This window comes from Apium graveolens, chromosome 5 (assembly GCF_009905375.1).
Source record: "Apium graveolens cultivar Ventura chromosome 5, ASM990537v1, whole genome shotgun sequence".
Taxonomy (NCBI): Eukaryota; Viridiplantae; Streptophyta; class Magnoliopsida; order Apiales; family Apiaceae; genus Apium; species Apium graveolens.
This window is the reverse complement of record NC_133651.1, coordinates 87,093,014-87,107,379: the sequence shown is the minus strand read 5'-3', so window position 1 is coordinate 87,107,379 and position 14,366 is coordinate 87,093,014. Positions and strand designations below refer to the sequence as shown.

The 14,366-nt window shown below is 33.9% G+C and overlaps 1 protein-coding gene across 1 annotated transcript; it reads right to left on the bottom strand.

Annotated features, from left to right (window-relative positions):
- Window positions 1–6,407: 6,407 nt before the first annotated feature.
- On the bottom strand, window positions 6,408–13,517 carry LOC141724236 (pentatricopeptide repeat-containing protein At1g02150). The gene is made up of 2 exons (XM_074526292.1): window positions 13,043–13,517; window positions 6,408–7,899 (listed from the first exon to the last, which is right to left on the bottom strand). The coding sequence occupies exons 1-2, from the start codon at window positions 13,421–13,423 to the stop codon at window positions 6,661–6,663; spliced, it is 1,620 nt and encodes a 539-aa protein (XP_074382393.1). The 5' UTR covers window positions 13,424–13,517; the 3' UTR covers window positions 6,408–6,660.
- Between the last annotated feature and the right edge of the window lie 849 nt (window positions 13,518–14,366).

Genomic DNA, 14,366 nt, shown 5'->3' with positions numbered 1-14,366 from the left:
CCATGTTGAACACATTCCAAGGGAAGAAAATGCTAAAGCAGATGCGCTATCAAAGTTTGCTTCATCTGAGATTGAAGAAAGTTCAGGAAGTGTGTACTTCCGTGTTTTGAAGACACGAAGCATAGATATTAAGCTTGTGGCTCCCGTAGGCTTGGGGACGTCATGGATTGATCCCATCAAGGCCCACATTCAGACCGGTTGGTTGCCAAGCGATACAATTGAGGCACGGAAGTTAACTGTTCGAGCACTAAGGTACTCTTTGATAGATGGGATTCTATATAAAAGATCTTTCGTGGTTCCTTACTTGAGGTGTCTCAGGCCCGATGAGGCACGATTGGCTCTTGAGGAAGTGCATGAAGGTATTTGTGGACAACACTTGGGGGGCAGGGCCTTAGCTCATAAGATAACCCGTTTAGGTTTCTATTGGCCAGAAATGATGGCTGATGCCAAAGAATATGTGAAGAAGTGTGATCGCTGTCAGAAGCATGCACCAGTTGTTAGACAACCCCCTGAGATGCTGACCTCTATCAACTCGCCTATTCCCTTTGCCATGTGGGGGATGGATATTCTAGGGCCTTTTCCTATGGCCATGGCACAAAGGAAATTTCTGATTGTAGCCATTGATTATTTCACCAAGTGGATTGAAGCCAAACCCTTGGCCAAAATCACTACTAAGCAGGTTGCACAATTCCTGTGGGAAAACATTATGTGCCGATATGGAATTCCCCGTATCCTTGTCACTGACAATGGAACACAATTCAACAATGAGGAATTCAAGAAGTATTGTGAAGAAAATGAAATCGAGTTACGATTCACCTCTGTGGCTCACCCGCAAGCCAATGGACAAGCAGAGGTAGCAAATCGGATAATCCTGGATGGACTAAAGAAGAGGATCGAGAAGTCAAGAAATAATTGGGTAGATGAGATACTTCCAATATTATGGGCCTACAGGACTACTTGTAGAGTCACGACAGATGCAACTCCTTTCATGTTGGCATATGGGGCGGAAGCAGTAGTTCCCGTGGAGATATCACATTCCTCTCCAAGGATTCAGGCTTTCGATGAGAAAGAAAATGAGGAAGGGCAGAGATTAGCCCTGGATTTAATTGATGAAGTGCGAGATAAAGCACATGCAAAGATAGTAGAATATCAGAAAAAAGCTTCATTCTACTACAACCTAAGGGTTAAAGAAAGGTTTTTTAAACAAGGCGATCTAATCTTGAGGAAAATAGAAGCATCTGGTGTAGGACAAAAAGGGAAGCTTGCCCCGAATTGGGAAGGGCCGTACAGAGTCAAGAGTGTTCAGGGTAGAGGAACCTACAAGCTGGAGACTATGGATGGTTTTGAAGTCCCGAGAACTTGGCATGCACAAAACCTGAAGGTCTACTATGTGTGAAGCAGCTGAGCACGATTCTCACTTGTCAAGGTGACAAGTAGGTTGAAAAGCACCTTGAAGCTTTGCTTGCTTAGGATTTATATGTTTCAGTTTTATTAAAACTTGTGTAAGGGATGAATCCCAAACAATTTTTGAAGTTCAGAGAAATTTTTGAAATATGTTTGAATCTCTATGGCATGGCAATTAAATTAAGTGCATGATATGAAAGCCCTATAAAAAGGCCCAATTCAAGGGAAGTATGTCAAGCCCAGATAAGGGCCCCAAATATTCAAAGCCCAGCACCCGGGGTCCAAAAACTGGAAGAAAATATATATGAGTATTATCTTCAAAAACCAGAAATAAGTCCCAAATCCAAAAAGGATTTGGATAAATGAAGGCCCAAAAATAAGGCCTAATCCTACTTGAATTAGAAAAAAAAAACCCAGTATAGGGATCAATAAATCAAGCCCAGGGTCAATACTAAGTGCCCAATTAAAGATCAAAGCCCAGAAGGGCCCAAGTTGAAACCCAATACAAGGTTTCATAAATCTAGCCCAGGTTTAGGGCAAAGATCAACCCAATAAGAGGTAAGCCCAGAAAAGGGCCCAATTAGCTGAAAATAAAATAAGCCCGTGAGCTAAAAGCCCAGTTAAAAACAATGGGCCCAAAGGATAGCCCCATAAAACCAGCCCAAAAAAGGGGGGCCCAATTAGTTGACAAACAAAACCCAGATTTAAGGAATGGGCCCAGGATTAAGACCCACTAAGAGGGTGGCCCAAAAAATCCAGGCCCAAATCAAGGACCCAATAGAGTCCAGCCCAGACGTATGACCCTAAGAAAATATATGCATTAACATGTTCTTGACCCAATTCGATCAAGGCACGAACTGTATTTTTCCTTGAATGAGTTGTGGTCGAAAGGGCATCGACCAAGGCTGAGAGAAAGATTAATTCGGTCAAAATATTGATTCCTGACCGAAAGGGTCAGGATTCTGATCGAGAAAGCTATGCCTGAAGCCTTGTCGACTAGAAACCAAAGGAAAATCCTGGTCGAACGAGCCCTGCTCGAAATAGCTTCGACCAAGGCAAGGAAGATGGTTTATTCGGTCAGAAAAACAAGAATCCTGACCGAAAGGGACGAAAATCCTAGTCGAAGGAAAAAATCCTGGCCGAAATTCGACCAGGACCTCTGCTCGAAACACTCCTGCTCGAAAAGCTGTCGACCAGGGCAATATGGGGGTTAATTCGACCAGAATCCTGGTCGAATGGATTCCTGGTCGAAAGTTATATAAAAAAAAAAAAAAAAAAAAAAAAAAAAAAAAGAAAAGGAAGAAAAGTCCTGGAAAATCACAAAAAAAATAAGGAAATCCCTTAAACAATTTCTGAAAAATATTAATATTTCCAGAAATTAAGGGAAAAATCCAGAAAAATTAGGATAAATCCCAGAAATTAAGGAAAAAATCCAGAAAAATTAGGATAAATCCCAGAAATTAAGGGAAAAATCCAGAAAATTAGGATAAATCCCAGAAATTAAGGGAAAAATCCAGAAAATTAGGATAAATCCCAGAAATTAAGGGAAAAATCCAGAAAAATTAGGATAAATCCCAGAAATTAAGGGAAAAATCCAGAAAAATTAGGATAAATCCCAGAAATTAAGGGAAAAATCCAGAAAATTAGGATAAATCCCAGAAATTAAGGGAAAAATCCAGAAAAATTAGGATAAATCCCAGAAATTAAGGGAAAAATCCAGAAAAATTAGGATAAATCCCAGAAATTAAGGGAAAAATCCAGAAAAATTAGGATAAATCCCAGAAATTAAGGGAAAAATCCAGAAAATTAGGATAAATCCCAGAAATTAAGGGAAAAATCCAGAAAAATTAGGATAAATCCCAGAAATTAAGGGAAAAATCCAGAAAATTAGGATAAATCCCAGAAATTAAGGGAAAAATCCAGAAAATAAGGGAAAAATCCAGAAGATTAGGATAAATCCCAGAAATTAGGATAAATCCCAGAAACAAGGGAAAAATCCAGAAAATTAGGATAAATCCCAGAAATTAAGGGAAAAATCCAGAAATTAAGGATAAATCCCAGAAATTAAGGAATAAATCCAGAAATTAAGGATAAATCCCAGAAATTAAGGGAAAAATCCAGAAATTAAGGATAAATCCCAGAAAAATAAGGAAAAATCCCAGAAAAATTAGGGAAAATCCCAGAAAAATTAGGGAAAATTCCAGAAATTAGGGAAAAATCCCGGAAATAAGGGAAAAATTCCTGGAAATCAAAATAATTCCTAAATAAAAGGAAAAATTCGTTGTAAACGTGTAGGTCGCTCCACACTTTACGGAAAAACGAAACCCTGTAAGGGAACAAATAGACTTAACTTCTGCGAAACCTATTCAATGTTTCCCAAAAGTTGGGGGGCAAATGATAGGGATAAATAAATTATGATTGTATAATTAAATACTGCATTAATTGTACAAGCTGTGGGCTGCTAGGCCCAATAATAAGATGTATAATATTCAGACCAGAAAGGTTAAGCCTGATGGACCAGATCAGGCCTGGTGGAATAAAAAAGGCCCAAAAGCCCTGATTATTAATTAATTTCGTAATTAATTAATAAGGGAAAAATCAGCTATTGAGAAGAGTCCCGATAAGGATATAAATCCTTATAGATTAGCCTCAAGGGGACCTAAAAGGATAAGGAATCAGCTTCCTACTTCCTAGGACTCCTAAGTCTATCCTAATTCAGAGGCTTGTCCACCAAGTCTCCTATACCAAGTCCAATTCAAGGACTCCCACATCTATATAAGGGACCTCACCCCACAAATCAGAACTACGTTTTTTGACTTGATCCTTGGCAATCAGCAAGGTACGTAGGCATCTTGTTAAGGCAGATTGAGTCACGAAACACAAGAGCAGTCAAATCGAGCATCGAAGCTCACGTTCCTTAGTATTAAATACAGCAATTATATATATTAGTTTTTAATCCATAACAATATTTTTGTTAATTATTTTTCAAATTATTTTTTTGTAAATAAAAGTTTAATATTTAAATTTTTATTTATAAAAAAAATTTTTAAAATTAATCAAAGAAAATTTTTAATCAAGTCACCTTAAAATACGTGTAAAAGTTGAAGATGACAACTAATTTGAAATTGAAGAAATATAATGTGTAATATAATGCTCAGTGATCTATTTGGAGGTTCATAAACATTTATGATGGAAAGAACAATCAAAATTTGACATATCAATTTTTATTGTGTCCCCATACGAGGTTCATAAACATTTATGATGGAAAGACCAATCAAAATTTGACATATCAATTTTTATTGTGTCCCCATACGCACGCCACGGAAAATCTGTGCTATTTTTGGAAAATCTGTGCTATTTTTGTCATGTATAATGTTGATACTTGGTAATTTTAATGGTTCTCGTGTTGTTTTGTTTATATTTGTACGGGTTCCGAGCAAGTTCTAGTGGCGTGTGTGTTGCCTTACTCTATCCTATTAATCTGGGAAGCTGAGGAGTCGCATGTACACACAACATAGCTATTGAGAAAATATATTTACAGTAGAAGCCCTGAAATTTGAGTGACTCTAATCCGCAATCAGTTTATGGAGCTCTAATATATATATATATATATTATAAAAATTCATAAATATATTTACTTAAAAAATTTAGAAATTTTTTGTACCCTTAAATATAGGAGGCCCTAGACGTAAGTTTTACTCGTTTATAGTTATGTTTTTTAACACATAAATGAATAATTTTATCAAATAAATAAATTTTTCGGTTTCAAGTGTATATATTTATTGAGCGGAAGGCATTCTTAGTCATCGAGCATGAAAGTAAATAAAAGACTCATCAAGAGTTAAATCACATATCCACTTGTACAATTGTTAAATAAGAATAAAGTCATTCTTCAAATATTTCACAATTTTGAGGCTCTATAAATTTCTTTACTCGGATTTCGACACATTAAATACCCATATATTTTTAGTATGTGTTATTCGTTTGATTTTTTACATACATTTTATCATATTTTAATTGCATAGTTAGACGTGTTATTTAATACTTCTTCCGTTTTACTTTGACTTTTACACGTACTTAAGATATACTCGTAAGTGAAGAACAATGCATACTACTGTAACATAAATATATTGTTATTCACACACCTCTAGAAAAAATAAATAATTCTGCCTAACTAGTAAAAATATTTTGAAAATGTGTAAAAAAAGTCAAACATGCATACCAAAACTGAGGCAACAAGCGGTATTCATTATGTTCTTTTAGTGCATCTGTGTTTAATTTTTTTTAATGAATTGTATCTCTCTCCCCTCGCTGATGGGCTTGAGAGAATCAAATATGGCTCTTGGGTTGTAGCCCAGTTCTTCTTATCTAATATGGCTAAAATATTTTAGCTGCCTGGGTGCAATAAACTCTTTTCTGAGTGAGTTGTATAACTTATACTCCATTTTTTCGTCAAATGCTGGTTGATTTACAGGTGGTGGCCGGTGATCGGATGTCGTTGACAGGGGCTAGAGGTGGTGGTTAAGTAGAAAACAAATGGTAGTAGTAAGATTAATGAAAGGGTGGAAGATGAAAATATTACATTAGAAATAAATAAATGAGATTATATCTCGTATCTCATCTCACTGAAGTGTGGTTGTCACTGAAACAAGACTATATATATATCGGAGAGAATTATATTTTGCACCCTTATATTTGGCCAAAAATCAATTTTGTATACCTATTTTCATAAATTACAGTTTACATCCCCTACTTTCAAATCCGCTTCAAGGTGCACCCTTTTTGTCAAATTTTGTCAATTTTTTTGCCCAAATTATTGTCTTCAACAACATATATAATCTATTATTCAAGAAAAAAGATGAGATATATTGTTGGAGATAGCAATTAAAGCTAAAAAATTAGGCAAAAAAAGTGCATGTTGAAGCGGATTTCAAAATAGGGGATGCAATCTGCAATTTATGAAAATAGGTATACAAAATTGAGTTTTATGCAAATATAAGGGGTGCAAAATGCAATTCTCTATATATATGATATGAGTGTTTCTCATTTAGATAACCAAACTTTATTGCTTCTCTCATGGTGAAACATGCAAAGTGGGAACTGCAGGTTTTCATGTACTGCTTAATAGCAAGAAAGACAATGCCATCTACTATATTGTGAAAAATCTACAGAAACATAATAATCACTGAGAATCATACTTGCCTTGTCAAAAAACTGACAAGTTTTCCAAATAGCAAAATTTGTGATTAAAAGTCCTCACAAAGTACCCTGCAGCTGGTTAAGAAAAACTTCAGCATTGTCTTCGACATCATCAGCTCCATCTTTTTCGGTTGGCAAATCATCACTAACCCCCGACTCATTTTTAGAAATATATGATGCATAAACTTCATCATTGAGGCAACCCAAATTCTTCAATATTCCCAACAAAACCTCTTTGCTGTCTTTGTCGCCTTCTTGCTTGCAGAGCGTGAGAATGGAAGACACGTTCGTTGGCTTTGGTTTCCAGAACTTGGATCCTTCAACTAAAGTAGCCTCCTGAAGGCAAGACAGTGCTTCGGAAATCCTCTTCTTGTTTATATAAATTTCTCCAAGTATCTCCCATGTAGTTGGATTTCGCTTCCCCCCTGCAACATCAACTATATCTTGGAAAAATTCTTCCGCTTTTTCAAAATTTCCGTTTCGAACATACCATCCCATTATAAGATTTGCTATTCTAGGGTCATATGTTGACTTAACTGCGAGCCATTCTTCATATATTTTTTCGGCCATTTCAATGTCATCCACCCTCACTAAAGATGATATAATAGCATGGTACCCTAAATTTGGAATCGTGGGAAAAGTCTTCTTGTAATTGTTCCAGGCCCGTAGCGTCTCTTCCTTATTACCAGAGCTACCATATAGACTAATCAGAAAATGGTAAGGCATCCGATCTCGACCGGTGATTCTACCCTCAACCTTCCTTAAATACTCTTCACCCTTTTCTACCTGCCCCATCTTAATGTACATTGTTGCCATTGTGCTAAAAGTTGTCCAATTAGGATTAATAGTACTATCCAGCTTCATCTGTTCAAATACTTGCTCCATCTTTTCAGCAGATCCCTGGGATCCACAAGAAGATAGCCAGATGTTGTAAGTATATATATCTAGGGGTATCTGTCTTTCTATCATTTCTGCAACCATGAAATCAACTTTATCATAATCTTTAAAATTCATATAGAGGGTCATCATCACATTGTATGGAAGTGCATGGCTAGCATATCCTCTACCCTTCATTTGTGAAATCATGGATTCAGCTTTTTTCTTCTTTTTCGCACGCACATATGAATTTAGCAGTGCCCCATAGACCCTTTTGTCTTTTAAAGAATCTGGTAGCCTCACAAAGTAATCTTCGGCATCAGAAATTCCTTGAACTTTTGATATTAAATCCAACTGAATTGCAGTATCACTTGTAGATATTCTAAATCTATCTGCTCTTGTGTTCATCCACTCGTACACCTGCAGTACAAAGAGAAGATTAATTACATGTTTTGATAAACCATATATTATATCTTTAAGCTTTTAAAGAAAACATCCTTGCTAAACATTCTGCATGATTATACAGAGTAACCTGCCAAACTAATTTGCACTGTGGAAAAACATTACTAGTATCTAGGTTGTTTGTGAAAGGTTTGTATAAGCGAAGTGAGAGTTGAATAGATTACCTATATACTCAATGGATATTATCAGAGACTTCTTAATAGTATAAATTAAACTATAACATTTTAGTAACATGACATCTCATGTGGAAATCATCCTTCTGCCTGTATTTCTCCATAAGTTCTAATTTGTTGTCGCTAATTCTCTAATCTCTATAAACTAACTAATGCAGTCTTTGTAGGGGAAGCTATGAGAGGGTTCCAGAGGTGCAACCGCATAGGGCCCAAAATTTTAGGATCAACTTCTCAAAAAAAAAGTTTTAATTAACGGAAAAAATTATAAATATTTAGTTTATAAGATTAAAATGTAAAATCAAATTTTTTTTCAAAATGCATCTTATTTTTCTTTCTCTAACTCTTAATTTGAAGTATATTTAATTACATGCAACCACTCAACTTAATTCAGGAAAATAATTTGTTGCTTCTATTCGCTTTCTATGATTTGTAATATTTTAAGTAATATTTTTTATCTTAATTTAACATCAATGGTAAATCTCATTGAATATAATTTACATATGAAACTATTTCGAATAAACTCTGAAATTTATTTATTTTGTTAGAATTTTATCCCCAAAAAAGAAAATTTGCGACTCAAAATCTATTAGAAATTGTAATTTAAAAATATATTTAAGATGCGTGTTATAACAATGACATTTTGTACTTCATTTTTAACTCCAATATTCCAATCTGGTCTTAGTCAAATGATTTACTTATGATTATATATTTTTTGTAATTTTTTTTAGGACCGAATATAAATTTTTGCACAGGGCCTCCAAATTCTATAAGACAGCTGAGAGTCGATACAAGTCAAAGTCTCATCTATTCCCTTAGTGCTCCGGGGATGTATATTGCTTAAGACTTAAGAGTTGAGCAACTGTTTGTAGAATTAGAAACTGAACTCAAACGAGTTGCCTCATGAACAGCTTAAAAATCATTTACTCAATAATCATCAGATTACATATCAGCCACCATCCTATCACCAGCTAACAATAATGGAAAATAGTTTCATTTTTCGCAAACAATTTCAATCCCTAATTATATACATCTGTAGGAATTTTATTTGGAACTCGCTTAATACTTGATGAAGACAAACTAATTTTAATCTTTTGGGCTGTCACTTTCTATTAACATTCTGTTTCTTTCTTAGAACCCCTCTAAGCCCTGTGCTAGGCAGAATTAAGTTTTTCCTGCTTAAACCTATTATTCTATATATGCTTCATCAAAGACCTATTCCATACCTACTCTGCTACTCATACCCGGCTCAGTTTGTCCCTGTCAATCTTACCAGTTAGTTCTAAAACTGATGACCTAATTGGACTCTTCGGTGGTGATTACCTGCCTGATGCATTTAGAGAGAGACCAAACAGTCTGTTACAGCAGGATGCATAAGCTATATATATATATATATATATATATATATATATATATACTAGATTAGTTCCCGGGCACATGCCCGGTTATATTTTAATTCTTTTATAAAAATATATTTTGAAATAGTTAAATTATATATATGTATATATCATGTTATGATGCTGAGAAATAGAATAATATTATAAATATAAACGCTTAAAATAGAGTATTACAAAAATTATAATATTTTTATTAATTTTACAAATATATAATAAATTAATGAATATTTAAACTAGTGGAAGAGAGAATCAATGGAGACTTTAAAAATGAGGGAGAAATGACAAATGAGAAATAGAGAGAATGAGTGGAGGTTATAAATGAAAGAGAGACATTTTGAAAGTATAATTAATTAGGGGAACATGTTAGTGAAATGTTACAAGAAATTGATGATAACAGCATATAAACTATCAAAGTTTATTTATCAGTGTTTGATATCAGAGTTTAGCAGATGTGACGTCATCAGCAATTGTCATCAGCATTTGCTGATCAGCATTTTACATCAACATCTGGTCACTTCAGCTGAAATCAGGAGATATCGAAGAAGGGAAGATTTGCAGAATACATGTCGGTGTAGGACTTTAGTTCTTTTAGCAATCAGTACATGTATATGTTTTAGGATTTCTTATTATAATAGAATATGATTCCTTATTGATTGTGAAGCTGTGTAGTATACAAGCACATATTAGGTTTACACTGTAGGTGTCACGAATTGATATTTTTTTTTATGTAATCTAGCAGCTCTGAAGGATTATTATTCATCCTTTGAGAGAGTAATTTTGTAATCAGTTTTAATCAATCAATACAAAAACTGTTTCAATCTGTTCAGTACTTAATTCGATTTGTTTGCATAAACTATATTCACCCCTCTACAGTTGTATGAAGGACCTAACATGAAAGATGACATCATCAAATTAATGTGAGTTTGACACATAAGATTTGATGATGTCAGCTATTTAATGAGAGCTTGACACATCAGTAAGGATGACATCAACTGTACTCTCTTTTAGTATAATATATATATATATTAAATAATGTAGTTTCTACAATTAGAAGCTGGAAGACATAAATGACGCTCTTAATAATTTGATGGCCGGATGTTGGAAAGCAAAAATCCTAACCTCATAATTATGAATTTGAGATTTCCACTGGTTAAATGAAGTTTAGAGAATTATGCAATCTAGAAAAACAAAGAGGCCAACTAGAGGCCTACTAAAAAGGCCTTAAGAATTTTCTTGAAGCAAGTAGAATATTTCACATGAAAATGCAAGAGACGAAGATAATCATTATGCGCTGACAGAATAGTGAAACCACAAATGTCGTAGCAAAATGTTTCTGTTAAAAAACATGTCAATGTAAAAATGCGACTAGTGAGGATGAAGGTTAGAGGTATGATTGTGAGAAACTGGTTTGAAGTATGATTGTGAGAAGCTGGTGTTTATGCAAGCTTCTACATATGATGAGTGATGAGGACTAGTGAAGTATAAGGTTCTTTTATGATATTTATTGTCGAGAATAGACCCTTTGTTGCAGTAAATGAAGCACACTAACACATTAGTATGGGGTTTTATATCAAAGTGACCACCGTTCTTGTAAAATATCTCTCATAACTATCCGATGGAGGACGACTCATTTAAACACTTAAGTGACTATATATATATCACCTTTGTTAAGTTTAAATGAGAAGTAACGGAATATTTATCAGAATCTTAATCAGCAATGAAAGTGTATACCATGGGGCTCCAATAACTAAATTTTGATTATAATTATAGATCTGGAACCATGTTAACGCACGTACGAACATAATGATTTTTTTCCCATTTTCTTTCAACATCTTCAAGCTTTAACCTTTGATTTGTTCGTTTTAATCCATTCAGCATCAAATTAAAAATCTACAGTTGCAATAATAAAGTATCTGGTTTCATACTTTCATCCTGAATTGCACCTCTCCTTTAAATGATTATTAATGATAACTTAATCTTTAAAATTCATTCCAAATCAAAACAAACAAAGTTAGAGAAATAAAATAAGACACATTAATATTGGGAAAACTTATATCAAAATTTAAAAGTAGTTTACAAATGATCTATCAAAATCAAAAGTAGTTCTCTCTGCCTTTGTTGTATGCATATTTATACTATGTACTAGTATTTACATAATGTATGTATATGTATATCAGTACATGTGACATTTAACATATCTATTAATTGACTTAATATTTTCATTTATGCTACGCGGCAGACACTTCATCCTTCAATTAACATTCTGTTGACTTTTCTGTTTACTTTTTACGAAGATTTAACGGAATGATATAAATAGTGCTTTTAGTGTTTTAAATGCGTTCCCATGGAGGCCAAGTGAGATATTTGAATGAGAATGATGATCCTTTGATATCAAACCCCATTAGTATGTTACAAACAAATTACAGAGTACACTCAGTTTGTTGAAATTCTTGGCTGCTGAAAAACCATAAAATGTACCAAGAAGAATCTCAGGCAACCACATATATAGATAAACAACAAGAGAACAAAGAATCTCAAGCTACCAACCATACGAATAAACAAGCGGAGGACCCAAAAAAATCTCAAGCTACCAATCATATAAATAAACAAGTGGAAGTCAATATGATTCCAATTCTCATATATTTTCCTTGTCACCAAGCATATTGTGCATCTCTGATGACTGATGAGAGGGGAGTATTGTCAATTTTTCAATGATGCAAGTTCATTTTCTATCATAGAAGTAGTTGTTTATTATGGCATGTTTTGAGGACATTTCATGAGGTAAATTGAGTGGCGAAATTTTCATCTTCCTTATATATCCTGTACAACTCCAAATAATGTGCATTCAGTCATTAAAAGTTAAACCGCTATAATATTTGCTATAATATTTGACTAAGAATATCTCGGTAAAGTTTCACTTGGTCGTTCTTACTATCCAGAAGGAACCTAAATTGTAAAAATTCACAATTTTCCGCATCTTGTGTAATCATTACAATTCAACAATCACATCCAAAACCAAATGGACATACATCCACTTGTGCCTTTCAAGCAAACTAAATAAGAAACACTAAAAAAAGTGGAAAGCGAAACAAACAGCCAACAAATACTATACAGTAATCAAATTTCCTCGTTTCAACACGCCAAGTAACTGAAGTAGATTTCTATTTCACCTAGAATCTACATTAATATATTAGTATAACCAAGCTCAGGTCTGGGGAGGTAACTCAACATGTGCCTATAAGTTAGTCTACACCTAGGTACAGAGGCTTTTTCAGTATACCATAAAACGATAATAAACACAAGCATAATAAAAAAAACGAAATATGCATATCAAGAATCCTTCAAATAAAACATTCACAAGCCAACATATAAAACTTAACCACAGTCCGTCGAGCAATAAAATCATCAAAACATCACACAACACCCCCAAAAATGTAAACTTTACAACCACCACAGACCAATTCACAAGAAACACACATAGCATTACATATTAAAAAACAAACATACTGAACATGAATATATATGTATAGCTACCTCAAGGGCAAGTTTGAAACGGCGAAACTTCCTCAACTCCTTAACAACTCTACAAAGCTCCCATTTCGTAAACCTCTTGCCTTCATTCTCACACTGATTCAAGATACTAGCAGCACCTTTTTCTGGGTTTTCCATCAAAGATATCCTCTTATAATAATAACTCCATTTCAAAGGAGGCTTATTCTCATAATCCATAGTTCCATAGTTGTGAATTTGTGGTACATAACAAGTAATACAAAAAGGGTGGTTGCGAGTTGAAAAATTGGTAGAATTGCAAAATCCAGACGGGAATTGAAGAGAATAAGAATAGGATGCATTGGTGTTAGTGGGAAAGTGTTGAGGGTAGAGTTTGGGTTGTGGAAGAGTGGATTGGAGTAGCATCTTTTTGGGGGTTTTGGGGTTTTTGAAAACCAGAGAGTTGTAAAAATTTGATGAAATTAGTTGATGGATAAGTGGTTTGGCTTTCTCCTTGCACTTATTTTAAGGTTTTATGGAGCTTCACAAAATTTTAATTGACACTATTTTTTTAAATTATTATGTACGTACACCACTCTCCTCACGCACAAATAAATTATAAGTAATATCTCCTTTATTATTAAAATTAACACTGAGGTATTCTATTAAATATTTCATTAGGTCACTAGTTTTATTTCATTAGGTCACTAGTTTTATACGTATTTAACTCTTGTGATTTTCGTTAACTACTTTTGCTTATTTTTTTCTGTCAACTTCCTTATTACTTGTATTTAATTGTGGATTCTCTTTTGACGTGAAACTTTTGTGTTATTTGATCAAATTTGTGTTGAGAATGTTAAGATAATCGACCGTACTGTAACATAATTAATTTGGTTTCAATAGTAATATCTAACCTTACGTTTATAGTAAGTATAAATTGGTTAGTTTAACGTTCTTCAAGGTTTAGGTTAATATTATGAAAGAGTTAGTTGACAAAAAAAATTATTATTTTAAGATTAAAAAAATAGGTTAACACTGATTCTTAGTTAAGCTGAAAGTTATAGATTTGTTGATTATACAAGCGTGAATATTAAATGATTTTGAATTGTGTTGATTAGTAAGATTATTGTTAGGAATATGTTGTGAACTTGATGACTACATTAACGAAACACCTTAGTAGATTCAACTTAGTGAAAAATGTAGCACTCGACGGATGATCAAATATAGTCCCGACGGATGACTCAATATAATCCCGACGGATGATGATTTGACATCCATCGAGTGGGTACTTTATGTAACAATAAGTCATGTAACACATTTCTGCAAACACCTTTGTATAGATTATGTAGTAGCATATAAGTTATGTTGA